This window comes from Spermophilus citellus (assembly GCF_964194105.1).
Source record: "Spermophilus citellus genome assembly, chromosome: 7".
Lineage (NCBI taxonomy): Eukaryota > Metazoa > Chordata > Mammalia > Rodentia > Sciuridae > Spermophilus > Spermophilus citellus.
In genome coordinates, this window is record NC_138188.1 from 66423473 (window position 1) to 66442456 (window position 18984).

At 38.8% G+C, this 18984-nt stretch overlaps 1 protein-coding gene across 4 annotated transcripts in view; it reads right to left on the reverse strand.

Moving 5' to 3' along the window:
• TNIK (TRAF2 and NCK interacting kinase) overlaps positions 1–18984 on the reverse strand; it is a 381644-nt gene that overhangs the window by 40225 nt on the left and 322435 nt on the right. For 2 of the 4 annotated variants that reach the window (XM_081301722.1, XM_081301720.1), the window contains exons 18-22: positions 17974–18080; positions 10601–10764; positions 8537–8634; positions 7646–7669; positions 1915–2099 (exon numbers count right to left, since the gene is read on the reverse strand). In XM_081301722.1, coding sequence (XP_081157848.1) covers positions 1915–2099; positions 7646–7669; positions 8537–8634; positions 10601–10764; positions 17974–18080 — 578 coding nt within the window. The remainder of the gene's footprint in view (positions 1–1914; positions 2100–7645; positions 7670–8536; positions 8635–10600; positions 10765–17973; positions 18081–18984) is intronic. The other 2 variants (XM_081301723.1, XM_081301721.1) reach the window with 1 other exon arrangement.

The window sequence follows — 18984 nt, forward strand, 5'->3', positions numbered from 1 at the left end:
TGTGGATTGAACCCAGGGCCTTGTGCATACGAGGCAAGCACTCTACCAACTGTGCTATAGCCCCAGCCCTGGTTGTTCTTCTAAATGTTAATATTAACCTGCAGTTGTCCATGTATAATTTGGTCTCTGTCCAACTGGAATATAAACTTTTGGAAGGTCAAATACAAGTGTACATACTTCTCAAGTGTATCAAAGCCTTCAGCATGGTGTCGAACATAGAATGGGAATTTCAACAATCTTTTAATTTCATAATCCGCTCTCATCCTGATAGTGTATGCTTAGTGCTTAAAGGGAATTCTGAACATCTGTGAGAAGAATTAATGCTGAATCAAGATAAAACCCGAAAGGGCCAGCCTGTTTGGCACAAATGTTTTAGAATAGTGATTTTGCCTCTAGAACAATATTATTTGCTGTTAATAAAAAGCAATTTAATACAATGTTTCAAAATATCATATTTTAGTATATTTATGGTTGTCGGTAACTGGGTAATCAACAGTAAAACACCAAGCATAGATTTTTGGCAATGATAACTGGATTTGACTCTCAGACTTGCTTGTAATGTAACAAAAGTGAAACAATGGATGGCATTTCCTGCAGGCTAACCAGACCTGTGTCTCATCCTTCTGGAACAGGACAATGACCTGTGGCCGTGAGGCATCTTCTCAATACAGAGTGAGAAGAGTGAGCGAGGTCTGGTGATCAATACTGATAGCTAAGTCACAGGACTGGAAAGGAAAAGTGAAGCTGGAAAACTCAGTGTTGCATTCTGTCAAGGTTCTGGTAAACCAGGGCAATGAGACCTTGTGTGTATCTGGAGAAGGGATGGGGAAGCAACAGAGAATGGGGATATCCCGCTGGGATTCACTACAATGTGAAAGAACAGTAAGCTCCTTCCTCATGCTAAAAAAACAGAAAAAGAAAAAAAAGAAGTAAAGGCTATAACTACTAAGGGAAATAATGGCAGGCATAGATATAGTCAAAAGGAAGACGGCGAAGACAGACAATGAAGGTGATGACGTAGAAAATCCTAAGGGTAAGATTTAAAGGTATATTAAACCAAACGCTGGGAAGTTTCTCTCCCTGATTGTGTGACTCCTGACTCTGTCAGTGGGATGCTAACCCAGGATGCCATGTACATTCATCCTTATTTACTGGTGGCAGTGGTGGCAATGGAATAGATGTCTCATTTCTTTTTTCATTTTATTCCCTAAATGCCATTGTTCACAATCTCTCTTTTGTAGTTCTAGGGAGAAAGGCTTGCGCCAATGACAATACTGTTTATCCTAGAGATGAAAAGAACAAGAACAAAAACAAAAACAAAAAAAAAGAAAGAAAAGAAAAAATTCACCAAAAGGAATATGTTACCTTCCCATAGCCATGGGAAGGTAATGGACACACAGTTCTAGAAATGTACAAATTCTAAGTGATTATGTCTATGGAGAAAGATTAGAACATAACTATATTATGTTCTAATAAGAACCCCAAACTCCAAAGTCAATTTGCCTTACCAGTGTTCCATTGTAGCCATGGGAAAGTAATGGACACACAGTTCTAGAAATGTACAAATTCTAAGTGATTATGTCTATGGAGAGAAATTAGAACATAACTATATTATGTTCTAATAAGAACCCAAAACTCCAAAGTCAATTTGCCTTACCAGTGTTCCATCTACAATTTATATTTAGTTCCTACTTTTGTCCTTTAGCTTTGGAGACCTAGTCTCCTTCTGGTCTGCACTTAAGAAGTAGTCTAGAGCTGGGCATGGTGATACACACTTTTGTAGTATCAGTTACTTGGGAGGCTGAGTCAGGAGGATCCCTTGAGCCCAGGAGTTCAGGGCCAGCCTGGGAAACATAGCAAGGACCCCACCTCAAAAACAAACAAACAAATAAAAAAACCCCAAAGTTCTCTTACATCAATCTGGGTATGTCGCTGACAGCCACTGTCCCATCATGGGTCTCACTCTCTCCATCTTCCTCCTCTTCTTCACTACTCTCAGACTCCTCACTGGAGGAGGAATAATCGGTCACCTTCTTCAGGGGGCGGTTTGTTTCTTCAATCCGGAGTTCTCTTAATTCTTTGGCCAATGCCGTCAGATCCTACAAAAGAAAGGTTGTTCAGTGTATGAATTTTAGACATGACCAAAGCCACATCTCTCAGCAAGTTAGTGCTCCAGCTTAAGCAACAAAGGGGGGGAAAAAAGAACGAAAAAAGCTCTATAGAGAACTGTGACAAACATAGTTACTGCATGGAACTAAGAAAACGATGTTTGTGGTGTGTAGAAGCTAGAAAAGAAAGATGAAATCACTTTAAACTTTGTTCAAAACCAATAGCTAGACCGAGACTGACCCGTTCTGAATAGACAGGTGCATGTGTGTGCAGGCCATGTTATGCGCATACACATACATACAAAATTGTGCTCTCATTTTATTTTGAGAAGGTGAAGATGGTCACCCTCAGAGTTAAGAGGAAAATACATGGGATTAAAAATGGTTCCCCAGTATTCTGGGACTCCCACCCAAGCCATAGCGATGGCCTTTCCTTTCTTACAATCACTGCTGGACCAAAATCTAGCATCAGTCATAGAACAGAGCGATTCCCAAGGTTCATTTGGTGTGTGATCATTCCCTGGAGTGCAGAGGCACCACATCAAATGATGGCCCACCCCAAAGCCCAGAGCCATCAAAATTAATAGCCACAGAGCGGAGTTAATCAAAAGGGGGAAAAAAAGAAAAAGAAAAAAAAAAAGGAGAAAAGGAGTTCTCTTCCAGAATTATAGGTGTTTCACTGTCTCAAGTTTTAAATTCCAGTCACCTGGCAGAACCCTGGCAAAGAACACTGAAATGGATGTGCAAACACCAAAAGGAAGAGAGAATTTTTCAGTTTTCCATGAGTATGATGAAACCTTTAGCCTTATGGATGTGATGATGTGGGATTTAATCACCAGGCATACTGCAGGCAGTGTGCTGAATATCTGACTACCTTTTATTTGGCATGCTATCAGAGCAATGCAGAGGGAAGCAGTTCTGCAGAAGCATGGCCGCTCTAATTTGCATGGGTTAAACTGCCCATGACACACAGCATGCAAATGAGGAAAAAGCAATTTGACATCAGTCTTACCATTTCTCCCTATTTAGTGACCCATGTGGGAATCAGAGCATTCAGTGAGAGACAGGGGATTAGGGAGAAAGAAACTCATTGAAAAAAAAAAAACTAAATCCTACAATTTTCTTATGGCCATATTCTCTCTTTATTTCATTCCAGAAATGTATTTGTTCAATTCACCTGAAGTAGGATTAGAGTAATCTAGGTGACCTAAATGACATTACATAATCTCTCTCCCAATTGGATAGAAGAAGAGCTGTGATAACCATGTATGAATTATAATTATGATTTTATTTTGAAAAGACTACAAACCATCATATTTCTCTATTGCTTACCTACATGCCAGGGATGACTATTTTGAGTGAGACCAGGGGAGGAAACACTTCGGGTGTTTCAGTTGAAATTTAGGAAGTTCAAGGTGTTAAGTGAAAGAGCCATTTCTTTCTAATTTCATAAAAATCAAAGGGGAAGCAATGATGACTTTAAAATTTGTCCTGAAGTCAAATTGGAGCCCTCGGAAAAAGGGAAGCTTCTGCAATTTCTAACTGTGCATTATATATACAAACAGCCTTGCAAGGGCTTTTCTATACAAGCACACTTGCATAAACAAAATAGCCTCAGTCTCAGCACTTAAATTTATCCCATTTGTGAAAGTGAAAGTAGAATTGTATTAAAAAGGCTCAATGGTGTTTAAATAAAATGCATACTATTAAGGAAGAGGAAAACTACCACACACATAGAATTTTGTGCAAATTCATTTTGGGTTTCTTTGGCAATGAGCCAAAATAGGAAAAGCTCATATGCACATTTCAGCTTTTTATTTATTTCCTCTTGGTAATTGCTAATGCCTATTTTCATCAAATGGAAAAGAAAGTGAAGAGTATACTATACTTGAACACAATGGGAACATAGTGTCTAGATATTTTTTAAAGCCATGAAAGGAAAAGGGTATTATAATCTTCCAAACTAGTAAAATGATAACAAATTAGATTTCTTTTGTGTTCTGATTATAGTACGTTAAGACCTTGTTAAGACTCATCAAAGAATGTAACTAGAATTTAAAATGTTACTTGTCATTAAAAACTACATTTTATTATAGTGTAAAGAGAGAATATGGTTTAGAAGAGTTTATTTTAAATCAATAATTCTGAGTAAAATATAATACTATCAGCTATGACTTACTTAAATTAAAGCACATTTTCCCCCAGGGCCTACTTTTGCTTATTTTGACACCTCAAAACACAACTAAAAGAGATTTTAGAAAAATCAAAATTATTTAGAAATATTTAGCTAGTCCATAGCCCATTGATTTCAAGAAACTCTCACTTGTTAAAATGACCTACATCTTCCTAAACACTGTTATTTAGAAACACTTTAAAGTTCTGACCTGCTTTATAATTTTGCTTTTAATCAGTATTTGTTTTGTTTCTGTTATTAAAAATCTCCTTCCTGAAACATTAAAAATAATTGCAAATTCCTTTTAAGTTTAATTGGTAACAGCTTGGAGGATGAGGCATATGTGAAAATTTCAGGGTAACATTAATGAGTAGCTCAAAAGTAATACCCCCAGTCAAAGAAAATTAACTCTCCACACCAACAGCCTGTGTGTTCAGCTGACATTTTGTTTCTTAGCCGTCTACTATGGAAAAATGTATAATAACAAAGTTCTAGAAAATAGACGAGATCTAAAATTGACACCACTGGGTTCAGATCCATTTTATTCTCAGACAATAACAATATTCTTCATATAATGAGACTTTCTGGTAATTTATTGCATGGCTGTGTCAAGCCTGATGCTAAAAAGGTATTAAAAAGGGGAAATAAAAGAACTATTTACCAAAAAATATCCGAGAATGTATTAAAAAAATATGGAAAAATGGTTGATTTTTTTAAAACTATGAAGCGAATATGAAGATAGAAAGGTATTCTTTTAGGCCTCTTTTTGGAAATAATATAGTTCATTAAAATTTTAGCCCAACTTCTTTAACCATTATATTGTTAAGGAACTGAAGCTAGTCTTTTCCTTATGTAGTAAAATAAATTACTTCCTATTTAGGAAATCAAAAGATATGACACTGGCTAAGTCACTTAACTTCAGTATACTCATCTGAAGAAAAAAGTGTTTGGATGATTAGTTCTTTCTCAAGTTCCATCCCATCTAAGAATGTGCTTGGGAGTTTTTCAGATTCCTGTATAGTAATGAAAAAAAAAAAATGGTGGCAAAGCCAGAGTTTGCTTATGCAAATAATCTGCATGTCAAATACGTGATTGTGCTAAAGTAAAAAGTACTTATTTTCAAAGGCTGTACTAAGTGATCACAGACTATGGCTGTAAAAATGTCATCTTCTTATGAGAAAGTAATGCAAAATTAATGAATACTTCCCAGACTGACTTTTATGAAAAATTAAACCATTAAATCAGCACTAAAAAGTAACGAGTTCTCAAACAAGAGTTTAAGACTTTTCATTTCAACCCTCAGTTATCTAAATGGCAGAACAGTCACTGAGAAGGAAGCCATATTGAAACCAGTGGACTGGAGAAGGAAGGGTTAGGGTTAGCTCTAGTTAAATTCTAGGTTTCTCCACTGTGGCGCTATTGACATTTCGGGCCAGATAATTCTTTATTGTGGGAAGTTCTCTTGTGCACTGTAGGATTTTTAGTAGCATCCCTCTGCTCTATCTGGTAGCAGTGCCTTCTGCCCTCAATATGACAGCCAAATCTGTCTCCTAAGGGTGGTGGAGTGGAGGAATCGTCCTCAGCTATGAGCAACAGGGTTAGGGAGAGTCAAGTATTCCAGTATTTTTAGTGCTTTGGATCAATGATACCCAAGAGATGGGGTTGACAGGGTCACCCAAGGGGCTTTTTCTAGCTACACATGGTCCCAGAGATGTTGGTGCATGGTTCACATTGCCTCAGTTCCTTATAATTAATTATATAATTAATTAATTATACTTCTGTTGCCTCTTCCCATCTCTGTCCAATGTGGTGGAATACACCCAAGTAAATAAAGCAAATTTGGAAAGTCTAAAATATCCAGGGTTAACCAGATGAAATCCACTAGAGCTCTGTCCCACATGAGAGCCACTCCTAGGCCATTTTTGGGACTCATAAAATTGCCTTGAATTGTGCATAAACACTCAACCATTTTACTGGTAACCATGGCATCAGAAAATAATTCTCTTTCTTCACCTGTTCTGGGAAAAAATTGACAAAAGTTGTGACAATTTCCCATTCTTCTCACTATTATGAGGGAAAGGATCTGGCAAGGCCTTGGCAGAGAGCCATTAAGAATATTCCCCTCTTCCCTCTCCGTAAAGACCATCCCCACACGGTAGACATGTAGAGGCTCATTCCTTTATAAACAATAATCCTTTACCTAGGATAACTTTATAAATCACTGAATGGTGAGATTGTCCTAATTCTGAAAAAGCCAGGCTATCTGGTAAAGCCCAGATGCATAGAAATGTGCTCTTCCCACTTGAGACCAGCTCTATGACTCAGGCCCAAATCCTAACAATCATGACAACTTCTTGGTTTTTCATAGGGTTTTACGCATCACAAAGTACTTCTACACACATGACCTTGAGTGATCTAAACAATCTCATAGGTGAGGTTGGGCAGGTGTTTTTATCCTCATTTTACAGATGAAAAAACTCTGGCCCAGAGAGGTTATGAGACTCATACTAGCCAGCTATTTACTGGGGGAGCCAAGATTTAAATGCAGCTTGCTGATCCCCCAAGCCAGTGCTTTTTCCATGTAATTTCACAAAAATAGTGCTCAGCAGAGGTTCAGCCTTAAAGCCATCAGGATAGACTTTAGATTCCATGCATTGAGGACTCTGCAAGGTCTGGCTCTGAAAAGAAATCCCACTATGCTGTACTCATGCAGGCCTGACAAACAGCAGTGAGGCAGTCATCTTTCTTAGCAAGCTACCTCTGATTGGCAAAGCCATATACTTCTCTAATGGAAAAATGTCTCCATAGATAAGGAAATAAAGTCACTTAACTCACCAGGATTCATTAACTAAAGTTGATGTTGCTGCTGATGCTCTTGTTAATGCCCCACAGAATTAATCTAACAATACTCAGTAACTCCTTGTTCACAAATCACACACTATAAATTTGGAGTGCCCTGGAATGATGTCTCTATCTCTGTCTCTCTCTCTCTCTCTCTCTCTTTTTTTTTTTTTTTTTTTAGCGGTTTTATTAGCCAGAGAGCCATCTCTTAGCAAGGCTGGTGAGGACAGGTTTGCTCTTGGAAGGTACTGGAAGGAGAAACTCTGCCATTAATAAAGCACTAACACTTGGTGTTAGCCAGATGGAACATTGGAAAGGTGACATTTTTCTGAGAGTAGGCTCTAAGCTTTACATGGGGAGGGATGAAGGTCTCAGGCTGCCTTCCATCGAAGGGGCTCTCCTCCCAGTAGAAGACTGGACTTTGAACCTGTGATTCCCCCAGCCTCTTCTGAATGTCAACATCAGGAAATTAATTTAATATTTACATTCTGTGAAAGTATGACCAAGAAAAGGTAATACTAACCTCATCTATAGCTTTCTTATAGCTCTGAGAAAAGAGGGACCCAATCCAGAAGAATCCACAGAGGGGGAAAATCCAGAAGAAAGGAAGCAGGTTAGACACAGAATTGCAATCATTAGAACAAAACTAAGAAAGACAAAAGGCAAAGAGAAGTTCAACCCAGGACCATGCACATTTCTTTCATATTATTCAGTATACCTCCTTACTTTAAGATCTTTAAAAAAAAAAAAAAGAACACAATAAACCCAAAAGGCTTCACATTCATTTTGTAGAAAAGAGTCTCAGAAAATTGAAATAAATTGGGTGGATAGTAACTCTTCCCAATTAATTTTCCACTTTCAAATTTCAGCCTGCATGCTCTTATTTCTTTCTGTAAGTGTACATGGTGTTCAGCAATGATGCTGGATTTCAAATTGTTAGGTCCCTGTTCACACCATGCTTATCAAGTTTGGATCCATAAAACAGCTCCGGAAGGCAAGAAAAGTAGCAGAAAAACTGTAATGTTCATTCATATGGAAAATAATATGAGAAAGAGCAGAAGAGATAAGAGAAATCCATAGTAAGTGCTCGAGCATCCTTAACTGCTAGTTCAACATCTTTTTTGCCATTTCTGAGCAGAAATTATGGAAAGACACGAGTTATTCCTCTTACTGCTTTACTCTCTAAAGGAGCACTGATGATCAGCAAAACATTCAAAGGCAGAGGACACAATCCGAGATCTGCTCAGTTCTTTTTAAATCAGGTATCACTTCCCTCTGGATGTTCCCAGCATCCTTTCTTTTACTCATCTCAATTTTTGCTCATTATAATCATGAATGTATCCCCGACTACTTTATGTTGTGGGTTCTCCGGTAAATTAAAAGAGTTTAAAAACTCATAGAGGAAGGCACTCACAGCTGGTCGACTGGGCCGGGTAATGTCCCTGGATTCTTCTGGTTTCACCTTGGAAGGCTCATGGGGGAGCACAGGTGATCCTTCTGACTTACTGTTGGCTAGAGGGAAAACGGAGGGTCAAGAGAGACAGGACCATCAAAAAATGCAGACTCATGCCCCAGGTGAGCCATCAATGGAGTGTCATCCCCCTCAGGATTACTGGATGGACTTGTCATTCACTTAGGCAAATCCTCAAGCATATACATGGAAAAATAATAAATATTCAGACAAACAAAATAAGGAAGACACATTTAGACCTGTAACCTAGAAGTCGGTAGTAATAATAAGAAAAACTGTAGCAAGCACACTACCACCATCATGAACTGAGTACCCATGTATCAGGTAAAGGGCTCAATACTTTCTGTGTCGATTATCTCATTTAATTCTTGCTCCAACCTAGTGGTGTGGCACTATTTTTCTATATTACAGGTGAATGCAGACTAGAAAGATGACACAACTGGCATGAACTCATGATGCTATTATGGGTTAAGTGGGGATTCTTTCTGAGTTATCCAAGTTCTGTTCTTCATCACTATGCTAAACCAGCTTCCAAGTTAAGGTTCTATGCTTGATTTCCTCTTTTACTACTTACTCACCAGGATGGAATTATGTAGGAAAAAAAAACCCAAACACCCTTATTCGGAATAATTTTTAAACAGGACTGGAAGTGGTCTGGGACCTTTGAGGAAGGAAGAATGAGGTGGGGGTAGGAAAGTGTTGGTGATAAAGGGAAGGGCCCCGGAATAAGAGGTAAGGGTGGGGGAGGCTCCCAACTTTTCTTTTGTTGATGGGTTTTATAGGTAGAAAAGACACAGTCCAGGGTAGAAGAGATATTTTGTTGTGTTTTAAAGTGGTCTTTCCTATGCAGGGACATACCAGGGACACAAAAACACTTAAATCCAGAACTAGGAACTGAAGGAAAGAATATTAAGAATTAAACCTCATCTAGGTCAGAGAATAAAATGATATATATAATTTTTGTTTTCTTTAGTATTTGCTCTAATTAAGTTGCTTGTGAATAGAAGGGAATGGCACTTTTCTAAGTTAAGAAAATTTGTGTTCAGACACAAAGACATACATAGCTCTGGTCTATGAAACGAAAGTCAGAAGAATGTATATAGGGGCAGCCATGGGCCAGTCTATGTCCCAAGTCACCGACATGGATATCAGGTGTTAGACACCAAGCTTTTCAGAATGGACACATGGCGATTCCACTTATTTACAACCTGAAAGGGATATTAGGACATAAACTACAGTTGTCTCCACTGCAGAGGCCAAGAAAGAATAAACAAGATGTGGTTCTCATTGAACAAAGTGGTTTATAAGTATATAAATATTTATTAAATGCACTTCAAAAGTACTGGTTTTCATCACCTTTTGCAGAAGGTGATCCAGAGTGAATTTTGACTAGCTAGAAAATGTATTGTTACATATAATTACATGTACAATATTAATGGTTTTCAATAAGATTCTCCATTAATGAAAAGTAAACAGTGATGAATGATTTGCATTAAATGCTTAGAGAGACTAATTTTTACCTATCTAATAACCAGAAAAGTCAAATATATTTTTTTCAAGTCAGAAATTTTATTTCTTCCCTCAAGTGTATTTATTCTAAATGTTAGTCTTTATTAAATTTCATTTTGAAAAATACCTAGAATTATGAACTATGTTCAGAATTCTAAAAGGGATGATTGGCACATTGGGAACAGGACATTCAGAGGTACATAAAATTCTAAAGGCAATCAAATAAAAATGGAAATTCAGTGACTAGTAACTATTTTTAAATAAGACCACAGTTTGACGGTTTCTCTGGAAAACACTAGTACCTGAAACTAGCAAGAATTTGGTCCACACAATGAAGGATGGTGACCCAGTCCCTGTGGAAGACTGAGGCAGCAAAGGGGCTATTTGGGGTCACAGAGTGATGACCACACCGGGACCAGGGTCAATAAAGACCCCTCTTTCCACCCGTGGCTTTCCTCCACGGACAGTGTTCCTGGGGAAAGGTAAGATAGGCTTTACCTCGAACTCTGGTGCGTTCACTGGATCCCGCTTGTGACCCAGGCTGGGAGCCTCCTTGAGAACTGGGCTGGGAGCTGGGGGTGCTGGAGCTGGAGGAACTGCCACTGCTGGTCCTCTGCAAGGGGCTCTCCAAGACTGGCTCCGTTCTCCGGAGATCCGGGTTGCTGCAATGGTGGAGCACATTGATTACACCCTCAAGACTTGGCCAGTTTTTCAAACCACACATCTGATAAGGGTTCCGTATCCAAAATATATAAGGAGCTCAACAAAACAGCAAGAAAACAAATAGATTTAAAAATGGGCCAAGGATCTGAATAGACATCTGTCAAAAGAAGACAGAAAATAGCCAACAGACTTATGTAAAACTGCTCCACATCACTAAGCATAGAGAAACCAAATTAAAAACACAAGGAGTTATCGCCTGACACCTGTTAGAATGGCAATTATCAGAATGAGATGATAAGTGTTGATAAGATACAGAGAAAAGGAAACACTTGCACACTGCTGATGGGAATGTAAATTAATACGGCCATATATCATATATATATGTGTGTGTGTTTGTGTATATGTACATGTTTGTATATGTGTGTACACACACACACACACACACACACACACACTTGTGGATTGAACACAGAGGCACTTAACCACTGAGTACATCTCCAGTACTTTCTATTTTTTTTGAGACATGGTCTCCCTAAGTTGCTTAGGGCCTGGCTAATCTGCAGAGGCTGGTCCGGAACCTGTGATCCTCCTGCCTCAGCTTCCCAAGCCCCTGATTGCAGGCCTGTGCCACCGTCACATATGTGTTTTAAACACAAAAACATCAGACACACAAAAAAGCAAGCATGACATGATCTTCCTCATATGTGGACAAGTCCAACTCTGAAAAGCAACGAGGTTATCAGGGCCTCTGGGATCAGTAGGAGGAGACCAGGGAGATGCTGATCAAAGGGAACAGTTTCAGTTAGGATGAATAAGTTCTGAAGATCTCTTGTACACTATGTGACTATAATTAGTAATAATGTATACTTGAAGTAGATTTTAAATGTTTTCATCAGAAAACATGAAAACTATGTGAAATGATAGATATGCTAATTTATACAGATTCAAAACATCTCATTGATGCTGTGTGTGTGTGTAAATTTTATTTGTCAGCTGTTCATCAATAAGCCTGGGGGGAAATAACTTGCCATTGGTGGAGCAGCACCATACAGCACTTGTCTGCAAGGTCAAGGGGTAAAGGGGGCACTCAAGATACCATGCACTGAAGGAGTCTCAGAAGATGGCAGCTTGAATTCCTCATGGAGCTCCTGGCCAGCTCCTGGGCATACAGGGAATGAACTCCTGACTCAATCTTTCAGTCATTACACTAAAAGCACTAGCTCTGAGATGGTGAATCTTAAAGGGAAGCTTCCTTGACTTTTTCCTGTGTGCATTATACTAAACTTGAAATATAGGCAGCAACACTCAAAATCCCTGAACAAGAAGACATTCAACTTTATTTCACTATTTTACTATTTGGTAAATTATCTTCTCATCTTTTTTCTTTTGTATATATGGCAGCATATCATATATTTGATTTTTATTTTTGCTTTTTTTTAGCTTTTAATACTGCATTGTGAGCATTTTCTTATGTTTTGGAAAAAATGAATGGCTGCATTATAGTCCATTGTATAGATGAATTAGTTTGGCCATCCTCTGCTCTTAGATATTAAGGTGCTTCCAATACATTGCTGTGACAAATAATGATGAGATAATCATCTGTCTGCACACCAATACTAAATCATATCTCTATTTCCTGGAAATGGAATTCTTGGGTGAAAGGCATGAATTTAGGTATGTGTAAGTGCACATATGTATACAGATGTAGCATTTCTTTGACTCTTTAGCATTTATTTTGTGAGCCTCACTGGATTGGGAAGAGGGATGGAGAAACACAGGTCACAGGGCGAACACTCACGTTACAACATGATGGTGGCAATGAGATACACACAATGGAGACAACATTAAACATGGTAACTTTGAATGTTGTCTGTGAAAGAGGCTGTAAATAGTGCTGGAGATTGGGGAACAATTCTTGCAGACTGGAGGGGTCAAGGGCAGTGGGATGAAGGAGGGAGAACTTGACTGGGTCTTGGAGCAGTAAGCTGGGAGGCTGGAAAGAGCCTGTGTAAAGACCGGGGCTGGGGTTTCCAGGTGTATGTGGGTGTGGAGGGGACACCAACAGGAAGGAGTGCCAAGTTGGAGAGGAGGGTGATCAGAAGGAAAGGTCAGGTTATAGCCCGATCAGGCACCAGCTTTTAAAGCCTGGCAGAGAAGGTGCATCCCCCAAGGGAGGTCTATGCATGACTGGCCAGGAGAAGGGCAGGCAGAACAGTGAGAGGCTGTTGCCATGTTAGATGGTGAGGCCTGGGCCAGGGCTGTCCCAGCGTAGAACAAGAGCAAGGGCATTAGCAGAATCAGTTGAGATGAGCATGCATCTCTGATAGGGCTCAGAGACTCTTCCCATGTGAAGCTAATTGGATCCCATGGGCATTAAATCCCTGACCTGGGCCTCATTAACACAAGTCCTCCCACTGGAGCTAACCAGGGTGGGTGCTGATCTTGATAGGCTCCTATTTTTGCTGGGGTAGACTAAATGAAGTCTTTGGTTTCTATGTAACCATCCATAGAAAAAGGGAGAACTTACAATGCTTTTCTACCTTTTTATTTTTATTTTTTTTTGTCAAACACTAGCAATTTGAGAAAATGTCATACTGTTCACATTTTTCTTTTCTTTATTATGTATGTATGGTGTGGCTTTGGGTCCAAGGGGTCTGAGATAAAGGCTCTAGATTCAATTTCAGAAGGATTCCATTAAATAATAGATTTCTCTTGTTCATGTATTACTGAGTCTACTCAATCTAAACATGTAAAAATTTGAAAACATCCAAATAGATTTCTTTAAATGCTAACTTTTAATTCCTACATTTGCTATTGTGCAGACAATGATGTTTGGTCTATAAAACACATAGTAAAGTAAAATGTGGCAATTATTCCATCCACTTGAATCATATAAAAAGTCAAAATAGAAAATGAGGATTACAAAGTGATTTTGTGCCCAAGTACTTGGGCCAAGTCTTTTAATTAACTGGCTGGCTGCCAAAATTCACTTTACTTTGTTCTCTGATGATACAGTCAATGAGAATAAACAAGTCATAAGAAGATAGGCTTGGGATGGGACAGAGAATTATTTTGAAATTAAGCTTTTAGTCATTGGGTTTTGACTGGGTGTTTCTGGCTCAATTTAAATCTTTTTATATTCTGAGTATACTTGTTTGATCGAATTTTAATTTGCTTTAAAAGAACACATGAATCAAAGTTAAATATTAAACTGTCTGGGAGTTTTAAAAACAATCTAGTTATCAAAACTTGATTTAAACTCAACTGATTGCCCTGACAGGATTATCCACAGGGTAGGTGAGAACCGCTCTTGGATCTGGCAGCTTGAGCAATGCTCAGCAGCATACACAGGAGAAAGAGGAGCCAGGATGGTTGCCTGGGGTCACTGAACTGTGGGATCACCAAGACTTCAGCCATTTAGGAAGGGAATCATCACCAGCATGTGACAGACAATACCAGTTCCAGCTTGAGTGCGTAAGAGTTCAGAGTATAAATACGTCTCCCAAGACAATGATATTTACAAGGTATTGAGTCTCACAGGATAAGGATCGATAATCTTAAGATTAGGAGGAATGTCAACACATTCATTTACCCCAGAGTGAGAAATAGGAAAAACGGTGTGGAGTCCGTCAATGAATCAAGGGTCCCTTCCCCCTAGGAAAACCAGGCAGCAGTGGCAGCTGCACTGGTGCTGTGATCAACATAAAGTGGCACTTCAGAGAGTAGACTTTGGTGTAAGACTACCAGAGTTCAAATACCGCCTTATTAACTTCATCACATTGGGCAATTTGCTCAACTTTTGTTTATCTCAGTTTGTGCATTTAAAACATGGGGATGACTTCTTCAGTCATTACTTCACAGAGTTGCTATAGAGTTTAAACATTTAATATTTGCAATGCACTTAGAGCAGTATACCATACATATAAGTGCTCCAGAGGTGTTCACTAAATAAACAAAGACCTGCAAAGGTTGCCCAATAACACTTGGTTGAGCAACTGACTGCAGCACAGCTATACCTGCTCAAAAATGCAAAAGCATGCTCTCTAGAAGACTTTTTCTGATTTGGTACAGTGTGCGTAGATAGCAGAAGAATTACCAGGGAGTTGTTTCAGGGAGAAGGAAGGGTATTTAGAATAAAGCTCTGCTTTTATTTTGTAACAGCTACATGTCAGCATACTGCCTGACACTGCCAAGAGTCTTCCCTTCAAGGATACGAAGGAGTTTTCTTTTTATTCAAATGTACTGTTTTCCAAATTATCAAATACAAAACACACATTCTGCAGTTTCTGTTTAATATTAGTACTAATATTAAAAATCTGAGCTTCTTAACCATTATAATCTGCCAATTTTTTTTTTTTTTTGGTGGTTGTTATTGGTTTCATAAATGGGTTGTTTCTCACACACATCATATTATCCATAGGGAAAACTGCTCTCTTGATGGCTCTTCTCCATATGGTAACTTGGGAGCCTGAGATCCTTGGGCATTGAAACACTGTTATTTTAATCTTGGGGTCTGTAAGTTTGCCACAGGAGAAGAGAGAGGGTCTGCCTTTTACAAATAAGCTAATTCACATATTTACACCAAAGAAAAACAACAAAAAGGTGAAGCAAACAAATATAATTTGCCCTTAATTATACCTGTACTCTAAAGAGTAGCAGGAAATAGTAGGCCCTATGACTCAGGCAGTCTTGGTTGGAGTCACTGGGTCCCAGGGCTGTGTGCAGCCCTGCATACAGCAGATTCTTAATATATATTAGCTAAATTTAGCAAATGAATTAAAAATAATAACAGAAGTGTCCTGAATCTGTCCCTAATTAACTATAGCTTTCACTGGCATTTATTCTAATTTTGCTAATTTTTTAGTTTCCCTTATTATCACTTCAAAGAAAAGACTGGGAAGAAAAGAAGGACTATCAACCAAGAATAAGAAATGCAGTTTAGAAGCCCCAGGTAATCACACTTTTCCCTGTCCATGAAATTATGTGGTACCTTTCCATGGTTCAGAGTTGTGGCCAGTGGGACATCAACAAAGGTGAAGCAAAGAAAAAAAAAATACTATGTGGGGGTTTGATGCACAGTACTGCAACAAAACAAAAAACAGATCTGTGTGTACTGGAGTGTCACTCTTAGAATGCTGCTCTGAGATTGCTAAGGGGTAAAGATACACAGATGAAAGACCTTGTGGAGAAGAGGTACAGGCGAAATAAACTGCTATCTTTCAGGCCACTGAGTTTTGGGGTGGTTTATTACCCAGGAAAAGTGAATGAGAGCTATCTCTATACAGTAAACTGTATTTTTAAGCTTTTATAAATGCAATCCAATCTGGAGCTGCAAAGCCTAATTTACATCTTAAATGTTGGTCACATGGAGATATGTGTTAGCAAGACATGGGGGTGTTCTATTGGACTGTTCCACATGCAGAGAGAGGGATTCTCCACAGTCCCCAATTTTCTTCCATTGTAGGTAAATAATTATTATATTTTAGCTTGCTTCCTTTCTACCTAAGTAGAAAATTATTGACCATCTCTCATGCATTCTTTGGAACTATTGAGAAATATTGAAAAAAAGGTAAAAATAGTTAAGTGGTTCCAGGTAAAAACTCATATTTTATAACCATCTGACCATCAAACACTGATTAGATGGGGCCCCAATGTCATTAATATCTCAATTTGGAGAGAATAAAACCTGCCTTTTATTTGACTACATAATGGTAGATCTTTCTTTTTACTTTTTGGTTGACAGAAGGAAAAATACTTAAAAGTTGAAATAATATTGGATCTAAAGCAACCTCAATTCTAAGCAACTGATTTAATGAACAGAGCCCTAAGGGCAGGGTTCAAAAGAGCAAGAAGCCCTGACAATCGGGGGGCTTATTGCTGCTCTAGGAAGGGGATGGAGGAAGTTTGCTGGAGAGCCAGGGCTGGCATTCCTCTGGCTCCCCAGCCACAGTGTGTCTGGGTCTGCTCGGTGCTGCTTAGCAACACCAGCTCAGCATGAGTCTGACAAGTCACTGGGAAGAAAAAAAATGGCTCATTCAGAGCCTCCTGTTATTGGTAATTCCACTCGGAATGAGCTAGCATCTTTGCCCTCAAGAGATGCATGCTGCTCTTAGCATAATTTCATCTTATTTATGGACTTACCCCTTCCTACGGCTTTTCATGTGAAGAAGAAAAAGTGTTAAGATAAAAAATATTCCATATTTTTAAAATGTGTACAAATAACTGCAAGCTTCATTTCTAGTCTCTCTTTCTCTTACTAGGAAAGGAGGGTCTTTCTCTTATTATGAACACAATGAAGGAGAAGAAAACAGCCTGCCCAAGCTCATCCTTTTTATAGCCTCAGCAGAGGCCATTTGCTATTTCAGTGGATCCTAAAAAGGAATGTATTCATCATGAAAAATCTGAGGGAAGCTTGGTGAACGGCAGCAGCAAACAGCATCTGTTACCACATAAAATCTGCCCAGATACTGCAAAGATATTGCTTACTTTCTAGCTTGTCGAGACTGCTATACTAACCAGTGGGAGTGGATGCAATTTCCTGACTATAAGAGTATACATTGTTGATGGAAAATTCTGGAAGGAGAGCAGAGAATAACGGAGAAAGCATAACTGCATTTCAGAGACCCTCAACAATGCCCAATAAGTGATCTCCCTATTGGAGCTGGTCCTTTCCTAAGTGCCAGGCTGGAGGAGCTCTGCAGTTGGTCACTCTTTTCCAGGCAGTTGTTTTGTAATGTCTCAATGGTTCCCAGGGCTCATTTCTTGACTGGATGATAAAAATCACCTCATAATAGACCATTTTGATTTGTTGACTCCCTTCAAATGGGACTCAGAAGCTACAGTTCAGGATACTGCAATCTGATTTATATTTGCAATGTTGTTCCTAGATTTTAAAAACTGTCAGTTCAATACACCTGACTGCCTCCTGGGTTGCTTCATTCACTCATCCAGTCGCTCATTCATTCTTGGACCCCCACCGTAACAATGTTTTCTAAGATTTATTGAAGTGGCAAGAGGCATGTGGTCTGGTCCGTCAATGCTTAACGTCCAGGTGGTAAGTTAACAAGCTTCTGAAGCAAAAAAACAAACAGGGGACTTTTTTAAATTTTTTTTTTTTTTTTTTTTTTTTTTTTTTTTTTTTTTAGGAAAGCAATGATGACAATGGCGGATGAGGCTTCTTCCTTTACTTGTCACCTTCCTTCCCTTACCTTGCTCTGATGGGTTGAGAGCCTAGTCTGGGTCCCAAAGCACTACCGTTCCCAGGAGAATTCTTTCTGGCTAATGCTGGGGATATAGAAGTTGTTCTTTGAGGCACCTGGAAGAAAAGCAGAATTCAGGAATATTTTCCAGAAAACAGTGACCACAGACTCCTCTCTGAAAATCTTACTCCTTTATAATGATAAGCAGAAGTTACAGAAACTACCTGAAATATGGAAGAATTATATACTATTTGTTCCTCAAAGAAATATTAAACTCCCCAAATAAAACCAAACAAAGATCTGCAGACCAAAGACTCTGAAGCATACCAGCAACCATGAAGGAGGGTGATTTCCAATCTTAAAAGCAAACTTAAAGACAGATTAAGTTAATAGTCTTGATTTTTCTGAGCTCTGTGTGATTAACGTCTCGTTTGGCCAAGAGTGGTAGATTCCTGAAACCTTTTCAGGGTACCATTACCTCACTGGTGGCTACATAAGATGAAAGCCGCCCAGACAGTGCCCAGTTCCATTTTTAGCTCACATTACCACTAACAGGCTATGAAATCCACAGAGAAACTGGGATATCAGGCTAGAACTCGGGACATTAAGTCATTTCAGTGAGACTGGAGAACCTGATACAATGGCTCCTGGATATTTCCACTTGCTAATTAACCTGCAATTACCATTTAAACCCCCAGGTCAGAAGACTTTTTCAAGACTGAAAGGGCCATCAAAAAGTCTGTGTGAATACCACCGAGACTGTGAGGTACAGCAGGAAAATGAATTATTAGCTTATCCGGGAAAAGCTCAAGGTAGATTCAAATCTGTCTCCTTTGATGAAACTCATGCAGACCCTTTTTTATGAAATAAAATATTGTCAGAGTACCAAAGGAGTCCACGGTTTGAAAGAGTCACATTATGACTTCTAGTGTAGAAAATGACTTTCAATGTAAAGTGTCAGCCTCTGTTTTGAAAAATTAATTTTTTTATTACATCCCATTTTAACATAAAGATGAGGAA